Below are 19,814 nucleotides of genomic sequence, written 5' to 3' on the forward strand. Positions count from 1 at the left end.
AGGTGCCATAGTGAACAAGACTCCTCACGATGCTAGGGAATTGATCTCCATCATGGCCGCCAATTCACAACAATTTGGCTTTAGGCAAGACACATCTTCAAGAAGGGTGAACGAGGTAGGTTCGTCCTCAATTGAACATAAATTATCGCATCTCACCTCCCTTGTTCAATAACTAGTTGTTGTAGGAAAAACGCAGCAAGTAAAAGCTTGTGGGATATGTGCTGCGATCGGTTACCCAACTGACATGTGTCCTACACTTCAAGATGATTCTCATGAGTACGCTAATGCAGTTGGAAGGTTTCTCGATCCCCCACAAAGGAAATATGATCCTTACTTAAATACCTACAATCCAGGATGGAGGGATCATCCTAACCTCAGCTATGGACCAAGACCATCGCAATTCCAGCATTCTCCACCTGAGCAGTCTTCTTCAAAGCCGGGTATGTCCCTAGAAGAAATTGTCAAATCACTTGCAACCAATACACAACAATTTCAGCAAGAGACAAGAACAAGCATACAAAATTTGGAGAATCAAGTGAGTCAATTGGCATCATCCGTGAATCGGTTAGAATCCCAAGGTAAGTTACCTTCACAAACCATTGTTAATCCAAAACAAAACGTTAGTGCAATCACATTGAGAAGTAGAAAGGAGTTGAAGGAACCTAGTCCATTGGCACATGGGAGAGCCTTAGAGGAAAAAGCTGAAAAGGAAGTTGTTGCTCCTCAAACTCAGAAAGACCAACCTAAAGGACTCAAAAGCGAAAAATCGAAGGAATTTGTCATAGAACCTTCTTTTCCCTCTAGATTCACTAAATCCAAGCAAGAAGCAGAAGAGAAAGAAATTCTTGAGATATTTCGCAAGATCGAGGTAAATATTCCTTTACTTGATGCAATTGAACAAGTACCTCGATATGCTAAAGTTCTTAAAGAATTGTGCACCAACAAGAGAAAGCTCAAGGGTAATGAAAAGGTAAGTATGGGGGAGAATGTTTCAGCTGTCCTCCAGAAAAAACTACCTCCCAAGTGCAAAGATCCAGGTATGTTTACTATCCCTTGTGTTGAGTTAATCGATTGACGGAATCGGCCAAGAGGAGGGTGAATTGGCAATAAAAAGTTTGGTGGAAGCTTTTGCAGAAAATTGAAAGAAATTGCACAGCGATTTAGAGTGGTTCGACTTTATCAACCAAAGTCTACGTCCACTACCTTAGCTATCCACACTAAGGATTTTCCAACAAATTCACTAATTTGTTCTTTCTTTTGAGGCCAAAGAGATAACCTTACAACTCCCTCAAGAATATATTCTTGAGAACACTCTTTTTTCAAAGAGAAATACAAATTTGCAAACTTACAAGAAAAACCTCACAAGGTAAATATGTTTGTACAATTCTAGAACAAAGAAAGAACACTCAAGAATAAATACAATTGAGCACAATAAGTGTTCTTGAAAGCAAAATGAATATTGAATGAAAAATAAGCTTGAAATACTCAAACTTGAGGTTTGATGCTTTTTCTTTGATTCTCACTTGATTTTAATTGCTTGATGTTTCTTGTTGTTGATCAATGGCTTCTAAGCTTGCTTAAATACACCTTGAATCACTTCTGAACGTTGGGGATGATTAGAGAAAATAATATAGCCGTTTTAGTGTGAAAACAATTAATAAAACAGTTTGGAGCGTGGGGGGAATCGGTACCCCCTATGGGGAATCGGTTCCCTAAGTGTAAAATTCAAATATTTCGACCGTTATACAAGGGGGGAATCAGTACCCCCTTGGGGGGAATCGGTTCCCTCCGAGCATACTGGAATTCTCGGAGCCAAACCATTCAGGGGAGAATCGGTACCCCCTTGGGGGGGAATCGATTCCCTCTGAGCAATCTGGAATTTTTGGCTTTGAAATGGTTCGAAATACTTTGTAAAATTATTTTGAAATTGTTTTAAGATTAAAACTTAATTTAATACTTTGAGTAAGGATTAAAAATGATCTTTGAAAGATTTGGAGTAATGTTTTGATATTCGAATAATTCTATCGAATATACTTAGAAAATCATTTGGAAAATCTTAAAATTCATTTAACTTAATTTGTTATATCGAAATATCAAAATGTTTTCAACAATCTCCCCCTTTTTGATATAACAAAACATTTTAGTAATTTTAAGATTTTGAAATCAAGTTTTGAAATTACTCCCCCTTACTTTAACACTAACACTTCTCTCATTTATCATTTAAAACACATTTAACTTCTCCCCCTTTTTTGTTAAATCAAAAGGACATTTTAAAGAATTTAAACAAGGTTTTGAAATCATTTAGCCAATTGATTATATATAAATATAAGCTGCTAAGATCACAAGCAAGAGAAACGTTAGCCATTAGTTTCATAATCAATATTCATAATTAATGTGAAATGGCAAAATTGCTCATATATCTAATCATGAAGTGAATGATGCAATAATGAATAAATTTAATCACACCAAATAGATAATTTCTAACCATTCATAAATCCAAACAAATTCAAAGTCAATCAATCCACAAATTCAAACATTCCAAAATATTCAAAATGTTAAAACAATAAGTTTGGAGTTCAAAGAAAAACATAGAATCACATATTCGGATCAGGAGGAGGAAAACGAGCTCGCATAGCGGGCATTTCGTGAGTGAGGTCATTAATATGCGCGTTGGTTGCTTCATTGTTTGCACGCATCTCCCGAAAAATTTCTAATTGTTGAGCTCCCATTGTGGATAAGTGGGACTCTATAAAAGAAAAGTGTGAATCCATGGTAGCGTATCGAAAATCGAATGTCTCCATAAAGGATTGGAAATATGGAGGCATTTGATGCGTTTGTTGTGCTTGCTCTTCGGGCTGCTCAGGCTCATTTTCGGCTTCATCGATGTCTCGCATTGATTGCTCAAGCTCGAGATCTTCGTCAGCTTCGGGTGGAGCTTGTGAAGAACTAGCTCCCGGAGTATTTGTAGAAGATCGAACCCATTCACCGGTTTTCTTATCCTTAATCCATCCCACTCTTATTAAGGAAAGAAGGTTAATTTGTTTCTTAAGGGGAAAAACGACATCTAGACCGACTCTAAGCCCAGCTTTGGAAAATAGATTACTCAAAATGCAAACGTAAACAAGAGATGAACAGAGTTTCTTGTTAGGAACAAGATTTACGGTTTCAACAATTTCAGAAAAAATAATATGAGGTAGGTTAATTTTAATATTGTTTTCGAAACAATGTAACCACCAAAGATCTAAGGTTCTAAGAGTAGAATAACGACCTCCCGATGGTCGAAACCACCAAGAAATCATTAGATGAAGAAAATGTTCATGAAGGTCTAAGACACTTGCACTATCTCTTCTTTTATAACGAGATCCTAAAACCTGTTTTTCATTTGAAATACCATCATTATCTAGTCCGAATGTATTGGCTATGTAAGCCGAGTTAATAAATAAGAATTGTCCTAGGAGGTAGGAACGAATTCCTATGGTTTCGGTTTCAGTTTGGTTTTTAATACAAACAGCATTAGAATAGAAAATACGAACAAGTTGATGGTAAACGATGGGTTCAAGGTCAAAGAGTTTATCAAATTTCCACTCTTGTAAAAGAGGAAGATATTTAAAATTGATAGCTAACATAGCTTGACGAGAAGGAATACGTTCTTCCTGGATTTTGTAAGAGTCGAAATATTGATAATACCAAAAACGATGATTTCTAGGACCAAGATGATTGAAACACGAATTTTGGATAGTCAAGTTAGGATCAATGAGATTAGGATTAGAAATTGGAATAGGAGGAGGATTTGGAGGTGGATTTTGTTGACGGTGTGAGCGACTAGATGATGACCTAGCACGTTTAGGATTGGACATGGTTTAGGAAATCGGAATAGAATTAATAACCTGCAATTTAGAAAACACATGTATGCAATTCAATCAATCCAAAACTCAATTGAGTCCTCAATATTTCAAGATTCTCTAAATCAATCCTAATGGGCAAAGTTTTTGAAAAACTTTTGAAAAATATGGTTTTGAGAAACAATATATGTATAGTTTTCATAACAACAACATAATTTAATCAAAACACAATAATTTGAAAATTAACAATTTTTTTTAATTTCGAAAATTTTAAAAATTTGGAAAATTCTTGTGTTTTTGATGAAATTGGTTGTAATATCTAGTTTCTAATCACTAAACAATCAATGCCCGATCTAAAGTTCATCCTAGAACTAATTAAAACTAGTCATATGTTCAAAATCAATTAAATATTGAGTTTAGAAAATTTTACCTTGAAAGATGAGATTGAGTGGATTTTGATGTTGTTTGCACGATTTTAATGATGATTGCAAGTTTAGGAGATGATATTTGAAGTGAATTCCGATTAAAATCGATGATTTGAGGCAAGAATGGAGATAAGAGAGAGTTTGGCGGCAAGGAAGAAAATATAGGGTTTTTAAGGATTTTGAAGGGTTATGCCCGTGTATAACCAGAACCCCAGAGGGGTATCGATTCCCCTGTGGGGGGAATCGGTTCCCCTTCAAAGGGGGAATCGGTTCCCTCATGGGGGGATCGATTCCCTCTGCACCAAAATGCTAAAATCCGATTTTAAACACCCAAAATGCTAAATTAATTTCCTCTAGTGGTATTGGCAACTCATATATTGAAAATTAATCATGTTCAAACAATTAAATTAATCTTTAAACAATATTTGAACATAAAATTAATTTTTCATCAAGAATCATAAACTCCCCCTAACTAATAGCAATGAATTCAATCAAAAATTACTATTATAAGTATTTTTCATTTATTCTTAAAAGTGCCAAAATTATTTTAAACAATAAGTGAAGATAGGTTGGTCAAACCTATTTCTCTCCTAAGTGTCCAAAATCTTTCCTTGTTTAAGGGTTTTGTAAAGATATCCTCTAATTGGTGCAAAGTATCAACAAATTCTAGAACTACATCTTCCTTAATGATATGGTCTCTAATGAAGTGATGTCTTATTTCAATGTGCTTAGTTCTAGAGTGTTGGATGGGATTTTTAGTGAGACAAATAGCACTAGTATTGTCACACTTGATAGGAATGGTACCTACTTCAATTCCATAATCAAAAAGTTGTTGTTTCATCCATAAAATTTGTGCACAGCAACTACCAGCTGAAATGTATTCAGCTTCAGTGGTAGATAATGCAACACAAATTTTTTTCTTTGAAAACCAAGAAATTAGCATATTTCCAAGAAATTGGCAAGTACCGGAGGTGCTTTTCCTATCTAATTTGCATCCTCCATAATCCGCATCAGAAAAAGCATGCAAGCTAAAGCTACAGTCTCTAGGATACCAAAGTCCTAAACTAGGAGTGTCCTTAAGGTATCTAAAGATTCCTTAACAGCTAGTAAATGTGATTCCTTAGGACATGATTGAAATCTAGCACATAAGCAAACACTAAACATAATGTCCGGTCTACTTGCAGTTAGATAAAGTAGAGATCCAATCATTGACCTATATAATTTAACATCTACACATTTACCTCATTCATCTAAGTCCAGCTTTGTTGAAAAGCTCATTGGAGTGTCATGAGGTTTCCCATTTTCCAGTCCAAACTTCTTGAGCATATCTTTGACGTACTTAGCTTGATTGATGAAGATGCCATCTTTTCTTTGCTTGATTTGGAGTCCCAAGAAAAATGAGAGCTCCCCCATCATGCTCATCTCAAACTCACTTTGCATTAGCTTAGAAAATTCTTGGTAAAGAACATCATTAGTAGAACCAAATATTATATCATCAACATAAATTTGAACTACTAATAAATCTTTACCTTTATGCTTCAAAAACAATGTAGTGTCAACCTTCCCTTTTGAAAAACCTTTTTCAATTAAAAAAATTTGACAATCTTTCATACCAAGCTCTAGGAGCTTGCTTTAAACCATAAAGAGCTTTTGTCAATTTTAAAACATGATCCGGAAAATTTGAATCTTCAAAACCTGGAGGTTGTTCCACATACACTTCTTCTTTTATAAAACCATTTAAAAATGCACTTTTAACATCCATTTGATATAATTTAAATTCATTGAAACATGCAAATGCTAATACCATTCTAATTGCTTCCATCCTAGCTACGGGAGCGTATGTTTCATCATAGTCTATGCCCTCTTCTTGAGTATACCCTTGAGCAACAAGTCTAGCCTTGTTTCTCACTATATTACCACTCTCATCAAGCTTATTCCTAAATACCCATCTAGTACCTACAATAGATTTATTACTAGGCCTTTCAACTAATGTCCATACTTTACTTCTCTCAAATTGATTTAACTCTTCTTGCATAGCCATAATCCAATGTTCATCATTTAATGCTTCTTTAATATTCTTAGGCTCTATGCATGAGATAAATGCAACATAATTACAAATATTTCTAAGAGAAGATCGAGTTGTTACCCCCTTTGGATGGATCACCTATAATTTCACCATCCTTGACATAGTTGTACTCTCTTGGATAAGATACTTCCCTTTCTTCAATGGTTGGATTCTCAAGAGGATCATGAGTTTTCTCATTTTTCGTTTCTTCCTTTGATGATGGTTCTCCAACGTCATGTCTAACGTCATTTGTATTTATAACACCTACATCATCATTCACACAAGAATCCTTCCTCGGAAGGGGATTATCATCGAAAACAGCATGTATAGACTCTTCTACAACTAAAGTTCTTTTATTAAATACACGATAGGCTTTAGAATTTAAGGAATAACCCAGAAAAATTCTTTTCATCACTTTTAGCATCAAATTGCCAAGGTTTTCTTTACCGTTATTTAAAACAAAACATTTACATCCAAAAGGATGAAAATAACTAATGTTAGGCTTTTTATTTTTGAAAATTTCATATGGAGTTTTCTTTAAAATTGGCCTAATCATTACTCGATTTACAACATAACAAGCGGTATTTGTGGCTTCCGCCCAAAAATATTTTGGCAAATTATTTTCACAAAGCATGGTTCTAGCCATTTCTTCTAAAGTTCGATTTTTCCTCTCAACAACTCCATTTTGTTGAGGGGTTCTAGGTGCTGAAAAATTATGGCTAATACCGTTAGAGTTACAAAATTCAGTAAATCCAAGATTTTCAAATTCAGTTCCATGATCACTCCTAACACTAGTTATAGAGTAACCTTTATCGTTTTGGATTTCTTTTGAAAACGTGATGAATTTTTCTAATGCTTCATCTTTAGTACTTAAGAATAGAACCCAAGTACATCTAGAATAGTCATCTACCAAGACAAATGCATATTGTTTTCCACCCAAGCTAGTAGTCCTAGTTGGCCCAAAAAGATCTATATGGATCAATTGTAATACTCTACTAGTTGACACATCATTAATGGATTTAAAAGAAACTCGCTTTTGTTTTCCTTTAACACAAGCATCACATATTTTATCATTATCAAATTTTAGTTTAGGCAGCCCTCGAACCAATTCTCCTTGAACTAACCGTTGTAAAACACTCATACTAGCATGTCCTAGTCTCCTATGCCATAACAAATTATCATGCTCATCCCTAGCAACTAGGCACAAAATAGTCATATCAATAAAATCTAAATGCATCATGTATATATCCCTATTTTATGACCAACAAGCATAATAGAAAATAGATGCAATGTCAATCAATTTTGCAATCATTTAAAATAAAACATTGTATCTTTTATCAAATTTATTTTTCAAAAGATTATGCTTTTAACCCATTCACATATAAAACATTATGCAATGTTGATTATAGAGATTAAGAGCACATGCATAAAGTTTTTGAAAATGTTATGCATTAAAACTTTATAATATTTAAACAAAAATCTATGTATAAACATTAAGAAAAATTTCAGGTCAAAATTTTGCAAAACCAAAGTTCTTGAAAAATCGATATCAATTGTTAAAGAGATATCAATTACATTTTAAAAAACAATTTTGACCAAAAAAAATATGATGAACTAGAGTTTATAAAACATTACTACAAATTATTATGTTCATCATACAATATTTTTCAACATACATGAGACAAAACATAATCATTTAGAATTATTTAACATTTAAAACCTCATGCATGCATAAACTAAATGAGCAACCAAAAAAAACATTAAGTTTAGAGGTTACCCATTCCTTTTTCATGTGTGGCTAGAGCATCTTGAATATCATCATCTTTATCACCATTGCTCTCACACACCTACAAGAGACATTTAAGTAGATTTTGGTATCCAAATTGCTTTGGATCCTTGAACATTAGTTTCAATGCCTCTTGTTCCTTTTGGAACCCATACTTGTCTAATTTTAAATCGTTTTTCTTTCTTTAAAGGACAAGTATGTTCCTTATGACCATGATAATGACAATGTGAACATATTGTCATTATTGAACTAGATGAATTATTTAGAATGATCTCTTTTTCTATTGTTAAACATTCAAGCTTATCTTTCAAATTGAGATTTTCTTTTTCGATACTTTCAAATATCATTTTTGAGAGTTCTAAATCCTTCTTCAAGATTTCATTTTGATTTTCAAAATCTATTTTCATTTCTAGAAGAAGTTTGTTTAATTTGAAAATTTCTTTTTCAAAGTTTTCAGATTTTATTTTTGAAAGTTCTAACTCCTTTCTCAACATTTCATTTTGATTTTCCAAGTCTGTTTTAGCTTTCAAAAGAAGATCATTTTTAACAATAAATTTAGAAATCAATTTATTGTATTTGGAGTTCATGGTCTCAAACTCCAAAAATAATTTATCGTAAGCATCTTGTAACTCATTAAAAGATTTTGAATTTGATATATTTGAGTTAGAAGATACATTTGGCTCTGTGAGAGCTAATAGAGACACCACTTTTATTGGTTCTTCTTCTTCCTTGTCTCTATAGATCTCCTCAAGCTTATCCCACACTTCCTTGGCACTTGAACAAGAAGAAACTCCTTTATATACATTAGGATCAATTGCACAACACAACATGTGCATAGCCTTTGAGTTTTGTTGAGCTTCCTTCTGTTCTTGAACACTCCACTTCATTGCCTTCTTAGTAGGAGAGGAATATCCTTTCTTTATTATCATTCAAGCTTCCATATCAAATGCTTTGATGAATATCATCATACACCTCTTCCAATGACGATAATTTTTTTCCATTGAAGTGTGGAGGCACGTCAATAGGTATGGATTCTTCCATTAAGAATGAACCGGAAGTAGATGCCATCTTTATCGATTTAACTCTTCCCGGATCGACTCAAGAGGCGATTAAACCTTCAAATGAGTTAGGCTCTGATACCAATTGTTGAGTTAATCGATTGATGGAATCGGTCAAGAGGGGGTGAATTGGCAATAAAAAATTTTGGTGGGAGCTTTTGCAGAAAATTGAAAGAAATTGCACAGCGATTTAGAGTGGTTCGACTTTATCAACCAAAGTCTACGTCCACTACCTTAGTTATCCACACTAAGGATTTTCCAACAAATTCACTAATTTGTTCTTTCTTTTGAGGCCAAAGAGATAACCTTACAACTCCCTCAATAATATACCCCAATTCTTGAGAACACTCTTTTCTCAAAGAGAAATACAAATTTGCAAACTTACAAGAAAAATCTCACAAGGCAAATATGTTTGTACAATTCTAGAACAAAGAAAGAACACTCAAGAATAAATATAATTGAGCACAATAAGTGTTCTTGAAAGCAAAATGAATATTGAATGAAAAATAGGCTTGAAATGCTCAAACTTGAGGTTTGATGCTTTCTCTTTGATTCTCTCTTGATTCTAATTGCTTGATGTTTCTTGTTGTTGATCAATGGCTTCTAAGCTTGCTTAAATACACCTTGAATCACTTCTGAATGTTGGGGATGATTAGAGAAAATAATATAGCCGTTTTAGTGTGAAAACAATTAATAAAACAGTTTGGAGCGTAGGGGGAATCGGTACCCCCTATGGGGAATCGGTTCCCTAAGTGTAAAATTCAAATATTTCAACCGTTATACAAGGGGGGAATCGGTACCCCCCTGGGGGGGAATCGGTTCCCTCCGAGCATACTGGAATTCTCGGAGCCAAACCATTCAGGGGGAATCGGTACCCCCTTGGGGGGGAATCGGTTCCCTCTGAGCAATCTGGAATTTTTGGCTTTGAAATGGTTCTAAATACTTTGTAAAATTATTTTGAAATTGTTTTAAGATTAAAACTTAATTTTACACTTTGAGTAAGGATTAAAAATGATCTTTGAAAGATTTTGAGTAATGTTTTGATATTCGAATAATTCTATCGAATATACTTAGAAAATCATTTGGAAAATCTTAAAATTCATTTAACTTAATTTGTTTTATCGAAATATCAAAATGTTTTCAACACCTTGTAAACTCGGTAATGTTAGGATTGAGAGAGCATTGTTAGATCTAGGAGCCTCAATAAATATCATGCCTCTTTCCATTTATTCATGTCTGAATGTTGGTCCTTTGAAAGAAACATGAGTGATTCTTCAACTTGCTGAAAGATCTAATGTATATCCTGAGGGAGTTTTAGAGGATGTTTTGGTGCAAGTTAATGAATTGGTTTTTCCTGCAGATTTTTATGTGCTTGATATGCAAAAATATGATTATTCTAAATCAACATCAATTTTATTAGGAAGGCCATTTTTGAAAACAACTAGGACAAAAATTGATGTAGATGATGGTACACTTACCATGGAATTTGATGGTGAAATTATTAAATTCAATATTTATGATGCCATGAGATGTCCTGGTGATGTGTCCTCTGTTTTTGTCATGGATGTTATTGACCCTTTAGCGCAGGAAATTTTTTATTTAAATAATGATGACAAGTTGAAAGTTGCACTCAACATGAATTTCACTTCTGAAGGATTGCAGGGAATCATGAAAGAGTCTGTATTGGATCTTGATTTGCAAGATACAATCCAAGAACTAGAATCACTCAAACCCATGAGGTATGATGTATCTTATATTGAGTCACCTTTTTCTCACACCAAGCTTCTTTCTTCTCTTGTGCAGGCACCAAAATTGAAAACGAAACCTTTGTCAAATCATCTGAAGCATGTATATCTAGGAGAAGAGGAAACTATTTCAGTGATCATTCCCAACAAACTCTCCTGCTTTGAAGAAAAAAAGTTGATTCAAATGCTTAGAGAGTACAAGGAAGCTATTGGGTGGAGGAAAAAATTCTCTATCGATGAAATACAAGATTTGGATACAGGTCAAATATTTAAGGTCGATGATCATTGTTTCAAACCTTTTTATGAAGATTCTCTGGTGCATACTATTGGTCAATCCATTTTGGAGTACCCAACTTAGGATGATTGAGAAGCTACAACGTCTAGCCAAAGACGTTAAAGAAAGGCGCTCTTGGGAGGCAACCCAATTTTTCTTTTTCTTTTTTTAATTTTCTATTTTCGTTCTTTTTATTTTATTTTATTTTTCCTTGATTTTTCGGAGTACAATTATTCTTGTTTTCCTCTTTAGGTCAGAAGATGAATTTTTGTAACCCGTGGGTACGCCTTACAAAAGCAGAATTATTCCTAAAGTCTTTCACTATCCAGAAGATGTTTTTGTATAAGACGTGCCCACGTCTAAACTCAACACCACTTCTGGTTCAGGAAACAAGATTCAAATATAAACGTGCCTCATCTTTTCTTTATTTTTGTGCTCCTTCAGAAGAATGCGTGCCACCAACCGTCCTCTCCGCTCCACCTGACCCACATCTCCGCTCAGTCCGAGAATCAACCCAGCTGACGCACAGCGCCTTCACTCCCATCTCGTGATAGATATCATGGTTGATGCTCAATATTTTCAGGGGAGTTTTCTACTCTTACCCTTTTTATGGTTTTTGAGCATCTACTTTTGATATATTGAGGACAATGTATGGATTAAGTGTGGGGGAGAGTTATTCATACATGGTTTTGCTTTGAACATAATTTTGCTTCAATTTTTTTCCGAAAAAACAAGTATGCTTTAGTTCTTGTTTGTGATTTTTCTCTTCAAAATTCCAGATTCTTTCGATGTTTGTCCTTACATAATTTGGATTGATTTGAATTATCGAATTAAGTTGAAGCATAATAGGGGATTAGCTTGAGTAGTTGAATTCTTATTTACTACACACTGGTTGATTACTCTTGATGATTGATTGAATGAAAAATGTGTGGGATTTGATACATGTTTACCCTTTTTGTGAGTTTTTGAGCCAATGAGCACTCACTTTCAACATGCTCCATTTCTTGATTGAGTGATTGCTATACATAGTTAATTTTTCTAGAACTTGCTTTGCTATACATGTCGAATACCACATTTTAGAATTGGATGCATCAAGAACGATAAGGGCATTTAGGTGAAACCACTTTTAGCTTTCGTAAAGAGCCTACCCTGATTATCATCCTTAGAAAGCCAATTTTGAGCCTGAGTCTTTTTGTTTGAAATTAACCATGGTACAAGTAAATATTAAATCCTTTTTGTTAATTTCCCCTCTTTTGAACCTTGAATTGGAGGATTATATGAGCTTCTTCACATGAGAATTCAAATTATCTTGAGAAGATCGGAAGATGTTGGAATATAGTGATTCGAGTTGCAATCTCTTTCAGTGAAAAAAAAAACAAAAAAAAAGAAAAAGAAAAAAAGAAAAATTGTGCAAAGGAAATAAAGAAAGAGAGATTGTGCAATGAAAAAAAGTTATATGGCTTGAAGAGAACATTTGAAGATTGAGTTACATGTGGATAAGTTTGTATGACTCCTTCAATAAAACAACTTAAATTCCTTTTCTATCAAACCTCGCCTAAGCCCCATTATACCCTGTTTAAGACCCTGAGGTTTTTATGCATTCAATTCATTGACTAGTGGTGGGGATGTGATAAGTTAGCAAGCCTATGGTAAAAATTTTCTATGTTTTGGCTTGAGAGTTTGTTGACACCCCTAAACACTTCGAGCGTATTGAGTGAATCCAATGTGAGGGTATTAGATCCCACTGCATTTTGATTTCGAAAAGATTGATGGAGTGGTTATTCATGTGTTTTGGTTTATCAGAATTTCTTCTACGAATTGCTCGTTCCTTACTTGTGTTTAGATTTGATTCTTTAAGGCATGACAATTTTGATTGTAGAAGGATGAGCAAAGGAAGAAGAATGATTGATGTTGAGAAGAGTTATGAATTTGAACTATTGTATGCTTGAGGACAAGCATTGGTTTAAGTGTGGGGGAATTTGATAAGATGCATATTAGACATATATTCTATGATATTTTCCTCATATTTGAATAACTAAAATTGATTAAATCATGGATTTTGATTATATTTCGTATTTTGTGGATTAGGTTAAAGATTTGGATAAAACAAGTTCAAAATCTAATGATTAGCATGATCTTCACAAAATCCCCAAATTAAGGAGGAAAAATCGGAATTCAAGAAGTTGGCAAGACCAGAAGAGGTTTTCGCATAAGGCGTGGGCACGACTTACTCATCCTGAACTACCGCAGAAGAAGTCTTCAGTTAAGGCGTGGGCGCGTCTTACTAGTCCGTGTAACCCTAAATTAGGGCTACGAATTTACAAAGTAAAAATAGTTTAATGACGGCTGGAAGACTCTTTTGATTTATTCTTATCTTTAGAAAAAGATGAGGGTATTTAAAACTCCTATTTTTGTGGGATTTTCTTTAAGGGAAACTTCCTTATCTATAATAGGAAAATCCTTATAAAAGGGGAGCTAGGGCTTTCATTAGTGGATCATCAAGTTTTACATTAAGTTTTCATCTTTATTTTCTTTTAGTTTTCTTTTAATTATGAGTAGCTAAATACTTTTGTTCCAACTGAAGGATAATTGAAGTTTTGGTTCTTCAAGGATTGTGAGATCTAAATAATTTTCATTGTTCTTTTACTTCTTTACTATTTATATAACTTTTTTTTTCATTGCAGAATCTCTCTTTCTTTATTTCCTTTGCACAATTTTGCTTTTTTTTCTTTTCTCTTTTTTTTTGTTTTTTTTCACTGAAAGAGATTGCAACTCGAATCACTATATTCCAACATCTTCTGATATTCTCAAGATAATTTGAATTCTCATGTGAAGAAGCTCATATAATCCTCCAATTCAAGGTTCAAAAGAGGGGAAATTAACAAAAATGATTTAATATTTACTTTTACCATGGTTAATTTCAAACAAAAAGGCTCAGGCTCAAAATTGGCTTTCTAAGGATGATAATCAGGGTAGGCTCTTTACGAAAGCTAAAAGTGGTTTCACCTAAATGTACTTATCGTTCTTGATGCATCCAATTCTAAAATGTGGTCTTCGACATGTATAGCAAAGGAAGTTCTAGAAAAATTAACTATTTATGGCAATCACTCAATCAAGAAATGGAGCATGCTGAAACTGACTGCTCATTGGCCCAAAAACTCACAAAAAGGGTAAACATGTATCAAATCCCACACATTTTTCATTCAATCAATCATCAAGAGTAATCAACCAGTGTGTAGTAAATAAGAATTCAACTACTCAAGCTAATCCCCTATTATGCTTCAACTTAATTCGATAATTCAAAACAATCCAAATTATGTAAGGACAAACATCGAAAGAATCTGGAATTTTGAAGAGAAAAATCACAAACAAGAACTAAAGCATACTTGTTTTTTCGGAAAAAAATTGAAGCAAAATTATGTTCAAAGCAAAACCATGTATGAAATATGGATTGGAGCTAGGTTAATTTTGGTATGAATTTTCAACCCTTTATGCTGTTGATTGTTCTCTCTTAGTGCTCAACATTTTCCCAACATTCTGCAGAGTGCACTGGAATTATTTCCCCCATAATAAGGGCAGAGGGGGTGAGGCAAATGTTCTTCCCAGCCACAGTTCCAGCAATATATCGAGCTCCTCCTAGCTTCAGCATTTCAGCACCTAAGATGAAAAGCTTAAACTACCACTTCCTGGCTTTAGAGTTATGATTGATAAGTGTATGTTATGTTGCATGTTTTCCCAGGCCATTATACAACTGAACAAGACGTTTTGAAACTGTTCCGTCATTGTTGTTGCTCTCTTGGTCTCTGATTTTCACGTCAAGTGATTGTTTCAAAGTCAAAAGTTTTTTTTCCAATTTTCTTCTTCTAAGTGGAACTTTGATGATTGTTTAAGTTGTTTGTTAAAAAAGAGTTCAGTGCCACTAAAATTTACCGAGTTATGAAAATGCTTGAATGCCCACTAAACTCAACGGATATTGCTAACGTTTTTACCTCTCATGGCCTCTGCCTCTAGACTCGGTTATTTCTTTAACTCCTTTATAATGAAAAAACCCAAAGTTTTAAATCATTCTTGACACTAATTCAAAAATAAACAAAAGGGTGGTCTGTGTCACTGCACTTTGAACACTTAATAGGTTGGTTTAAATGGGTTAAAGGAAGTTGTGGTTAGTAAGTTTTGTTCTTGCAGAGGACCCATTAACTTATAAAGATGAAGATAATAACAATAAGAGTTAATTACATCATGTGTTCTCAAATCATGACACTCATTTTAAATTGATCTTTAAATTTTTAATTATTTCAATCCTTAAATTATAACTAGCATTCTAAATTAGTCCTCAAATTAATCCTTGCACAACTAACCTACAATGGCCGGGTAGTAAAATCATACGTCGAGAAGAAAATATGAATGTGTCTCGAATCCTTTTGATGAGATTAGAGTTGCCAAAGTGATTCTAATATCATTGTAGCTTATTTCTTCTTTTTGTTTTCTTTTTATAAAATTTAAATTTAATTATAATCTTATATAAAATAGAAAAGGAAAAAAAATTAGAAGTAAGAAGAGAAGTACTAATAAATTTAAAACTCGTGACTTAAATAAATATAAAAAATAAAAATTGACAACTTGATAACTAAATGCACTTGCTCATAGCTAAAACTGAACTCCTTCTAAGTCAAGAATATAAGTGTATGCCTCGAATTCTTTTTTCATATAGGACAAATATACATTTAATTAAAATATTTTAGTAAAACACTTCTATGTAAATATTTTTTATCTTGTAACTGAAATAAATATAATTTTTTTTAAATTATTTTTTATGATCATTCATATCTAATTTATTAATTAATTAATTTAGATTGAATATTAGAATGACTTAATATAAAGACAATCATTCAAGTCTAATTTACTTCATTCACAAACATCAATACTTAAACTTTTAATCTTACTTAAAAATTTAATATTTCATTTTATTAAATCAATTGTTTGATGATTTTTTAAATAGCATCTATATAATTAATTTTTAAACAAATATTATTCTGATAAAATAATCCACGAAGTAATATGTCGCCACCGACACGCTAATAACTGTATATGTCAGTGTCCGTGTTCACAAAGGCCGCGCCGCTCAGATGCGGATCTTAACTTTAAGCATAACAAAATTAAATTAATTAATTAGTAGAAAATACTGCCACTTCGTAATCGTATGCGGTCCAAGTCCCGTTCAAACTCGTTCAGTTGTTAATATTTTCCATTTTACCATAAATCATAAATGGTTTAAATCCAAACTGCGAAAACACATCTAAGATCCAATATTCAATTTTTTTCATTTCTTTTCTCAAGGTGAATTTCCCATTCTCTCTTCTCTTCGCTTTTGATTCATTTTTCCTTCCATTTCATCTTTATATTCAAAGCTCTTTCATGCTCTGGATCTGCTCTTCATTTCCCGTTTTGTTTGTTTAACGATGTTTTTTTTTCAATGAAAAAGGTTGAAATTTTGTTTAAATCTGTTATTTGTTTGATACAGTGTAAAGAATAACATGTCAAGGAGGCAAGTAAGTGCCACGCGCCGCTTTGTCGACAGCGGAAACTTCCCCTTATCTGGTGCCTTGCATTCTAAATCCCGATCTTCTCCCATTTTGTCTATTGCTCTTGTCATTGTGGTACATCGATCTCCTTCCCTTTCTTTTATTTTTTTAAAATAAATTAACTGTGGTAATAATTTCCTTCTTTTTTTTTGAAAAATTAACTTCCAGGGAGCTATCCTTCTAATTGGCTACGTCTATAGTGGTTCAGGTACTTCCATGTTAGTGGAATTTCTTATTTGGGGTTAATCGCTTTGTTGATCAATATGCTAATGTTATTGGTACAACCAATTGACTGTTCATTTTGGGTGGATACAGGTAAATCCCGAGTTGGTGGAGTCAGTCGGCTCGAAGGTAAATTATATTTTACTTTCTTCCTCATTAGATTGATGTTTGCAATGAAATTAACTTGTCAGGTTACTATTTTCATTTTCATTTGATGAGTATATTGTCATCACGTCTCTTTGGAACTACTTTAATATTTAGCGGATTCACTAATGCTACGTTTGGGAGAGTGGATTTGGACATGGTTAATCGTTAGTTGCATAAATTGAGGATGAGTTCTCGTGTTATATAAAATTTAGTTAAGATTCAATGCACATATGTTTCTGTAACATATAAATATGGTCGTTTGGTAAGACTATGGCCTTGCTTCCGCATTTCATTGTTATGGGGGTTTTACTATTGACTGATCTCCTACCAATTGTCATGATCGTCTCCTTCTGTGCTATTTAGAGGTAAAAAGTATGAAAGATAAGGTAGGATCCAAAAAGTTAGTCCTCCTTTTCATTTGATTATGACCTGAAGAATTATGGGGATTATAATTTATCGGTGGTAATTAGTCAGACATGGTTTGCATGTTCCGTGATAACTGGAACATTTGAAGTGTAGTTATAATGGAATTGCCATGCTCCAAAAAAGGGTACGAGTGTAACAGTCCGAAAATCAATTAATTCTTGTTATTTTTGTAGGTGAATATACATGCACGCTTGAAGTTCAGAGGGCAATACCATATTTGAAGAAGGCTTATGGTGACAACATGCACAAGGTTCTGCATGTAGGCCCTGATACCTGTTCAGTGGTCTCCAAACTTTTGAAAGAAGAGGGAACTGAATCCTGGGGTGTGGAACCATATGACATAGAGGATGTTGCACCAGACTGCAAGAGTCTCGTGGGCAAAGGCATTGTACGTGTGGCAGATATCAAGTTCCCTCTCCCCTATAGGTCAAAGTCATTTTCTCTTGTTATTGTGTCAGACGCTGTTGATTACTTGTCTCCAAAGTACCTGAACAAGACTCTGCCTGAATTTGCAAGGGTTGCCTCTGATGGTCTACTTATTTTTGCAGGTAAATCCACGTTCGTGTTACTTATAAATTATAAAATTAAGAATTACTCGGGCAGTGGAAGTGTATATATCCAGATATATTTGCTCATGAAATAACTGTTTTGTAAATGAAAATTGTTTCTGGAGTAATTACAGTGACGTTTGTCTCTGTAACACTGCATGAGTAACCCCATAGCCTTCCAAGAAAAGTTAATATGTTGAAACTTTATCTTTCTCTGGTTCCTTTTCTGCTATGACTTGGTACACCATTCGGACGCCTACACTTGCTTGCACTAAATGTATATGAATTATTACAATAAGGTAGATGCTAGACAATTCTTCATTACACTGGCACTTAATTACCAGTCTGGAGAAGTTATACCACTTAGAAACTTTCCTAGAGGCTATAGGTACATGGTCTCTTGGTTTTCTTCATCAAGTTGGGAGATTCAGCACAGCCTTTACCCCTTAGCATATTTGATCAGTTCTTTTAGTATATTCAAATTTAATTGCTTTCATTTTGTGGATCAGGTTCCCCTGGTCATCAGAAGGCTAAAGTGGCAGAATTATCCAAATTCGGGCGGCCAGTAAGTCTCTATCTGCTACTTAAAACAACGGAATTTTGAATTGAAATAAGCCATATCATATCTTTTAACATTCATCTGATCAAAATTGTCACTCAGCATTTTCGTTTCACGGAATGCGTCAAGATCAAATTTCTTGGATATTATCATATTCATGTCAGATTGTTGAGGCAGTTTTAATGTGATCAAAATAAGCCATGTTATCATTTTTGTTTCGTTTCAGAATCATATCACTAAACACGGACGACAATGTGCCAAGTTGACCTTATCACTAACATATATGTTCTGTACTTGAAGGCTAAAATGCGGAGTTCCACTTGGTGGGTTCTACTTTTCAACCAAAATAGTTTAGAAGAAAATGCAAGCGCCACTAAGAAGTTTGAGCAGGCTGCATCAAAGAGTTCATACCTTCCAGCTTGTCAAGTGTTCCACCTAAAACCATACCACTAATGCAAAGAGAAATTCATCAAGATCAAATTTCCATTACTTTTGTCTCTCAGGTGTAGTAAAATTATTTCTATTTGTTATCGCGTGTCCTGCATCTTTCATTTGATTTCGTGCTTGTTTGTAAAACGTGAAATTAAAAACAAGATCCACTTATCTAACCTGTTGAGCCGAGATCTTATGGACTGTGCAGTCTAGTCACTATATAAGAATCGGGTCTGGGATGAACTGCTAAAAAATCAGTCCACTATTTCCTTCACAATCCTTGATATTGAAACTGAAAATGACTTTCACAAAATTTGTGTTTAATTCATTAAAAACTTGATTAAGGAAAAATAACTTACAGGGCAATGTAAAATCAGTTACAGTTTTAATAAATTAAAATAAATTGACATTTCTTTTCTAAGGGTGTAAGTTATTTTCTGGAAAAAAAAACATTTACTATGATTTATAAATAAAAGTTAATTTAAATCGAGTCAAAAATATTGTATTAACAATAAAAAATTTATTATTATTTATAAAATATTAATATTAAATATTAATAAACATATATTTTTATTTTATTATGTGTCGTAAATACATGTTAGTATAGGGTTGGACAATATGAGTATAGGTCTTCGTTCGCTTAATGAGGTTATATTTAATATTTATATAATATAATTTTATTTTTTATATTATTATATCTTAT

General features: G+C 33.5%; 1 protein-coding gene across 1 annotated transcript; it reads left to right on the forward strand.

The window, feature by feature from the left end:
* The first annotated feature begins 16,424 nt into the window (after positions 1 to 16,424).
* LOC120141828 (probable pectin methylesterase CGR3) lies at positions 16,425 to 19,209 on the forward strand. Its single transcript, XM_039156603.1, has 7 exons — positions 16,425 to 16,532; positions 16,717 to 16,852; positions 16,946 to 16,985; positions 17,093 to 17,128; positions 17,746 to 18,120; positions 18,630 to 18,685; positions 18,980 to 19,209. Exons 2-7 carry the CDS (start codon positions 16,730 to 16,732, stop codon positions 19,130 to 19,132), a joined length of 783 nt encoding a protein of 260 aa, XP_039012534.1. The 5' UTR covers positions 16,425 to 16,532; positions 16,717 to 16,729; the 3' UTR covers positions 19,133 to 19,209.
* Positions 19,210 to 19,814: the final 605 nt, after the last annotated feature.

This window comes from Hibiscus syriacus, unplaced genomic scaffold, assembly GCF_006381635.1.
Source record: "Hibiscus syriacus cultivar Baekdansim isolate YM2019G1 unplaced genomic scaffold, ASM638163v2 tig00110813_pilon, whole genome shotgun sequence".
In the NCBI taxonomy this organism is placed as follows: Eukaryota; Viridiplantae; Streptophyta; class Magnoliopsida; order Malvales; family Malvaceae; genus Hibiscus; species Hibiscus syriacus.